At 52.2% G+C, this 226-nt stretch overlaps 1 protein-coding gene across 1 annotated transcript in view; it reads right to left on the bottom strand.

Moving 5' to 3' along the window:
* The window catches only part of LOC119594539, a 24,704-nt gene that overhangs the window by 12,888 nt on the left and 11,590 nt on the right, over positions 1 to 226 (bottom strand). The window contains exon 4 of the mRNA XM_037943571.1: positions 72 to 226. This exon is cut by the window's right edge and continues 60 nt beyond it. Within this exon, the coding sequence (XP_037799499.1) occupies positions 72 to 226 (155 nt within the window). The remainder of the gene's footprint in view (positions 1 to 71) is intronic.

The raw sequence follows: 226 nt of genomic DNA, 5'->3' as shown, positions 1-226 counted from the left end.
AGGTTAAGAACCAGTGGCGTACATAAAATATATGACATACAGTTGATCAACGATCAAAATGTGATAATTACCCTAATGGTCAGCGCTGCGTCGGTGTTATTCCTGAGATCATAACAGTCATCGCACTTCTCCCACACGAGGCTGTGCCCCCCGGAGTCACACTCGAAGCTGACGACGTTCCCGGGCACGGGGGGCACCTGGAGCATCAGGGTATGGAACACGCCCG

Source organism: Penaeus monodon, chromosome 34 (assembly GCF_015228065.2).
Source record: "Penaeus monodon isolate SGIC_2016 chromosome 34, NSTDA_Pmon_1, whole genome shotgun sequence".
Taxonomy (NCBI): domain Eukaryota; kingdom Metazoa; phylum Arthropoda; class Malacostraca; order Decapoda; family Penaeidae; genus Penaeus; species Penaeus monodon.
The sequence above is the reverse complement of the archived record's forward strand: the minus strand, read 5'-3'. Positions and strand labels throughout refer to the sequence as shown.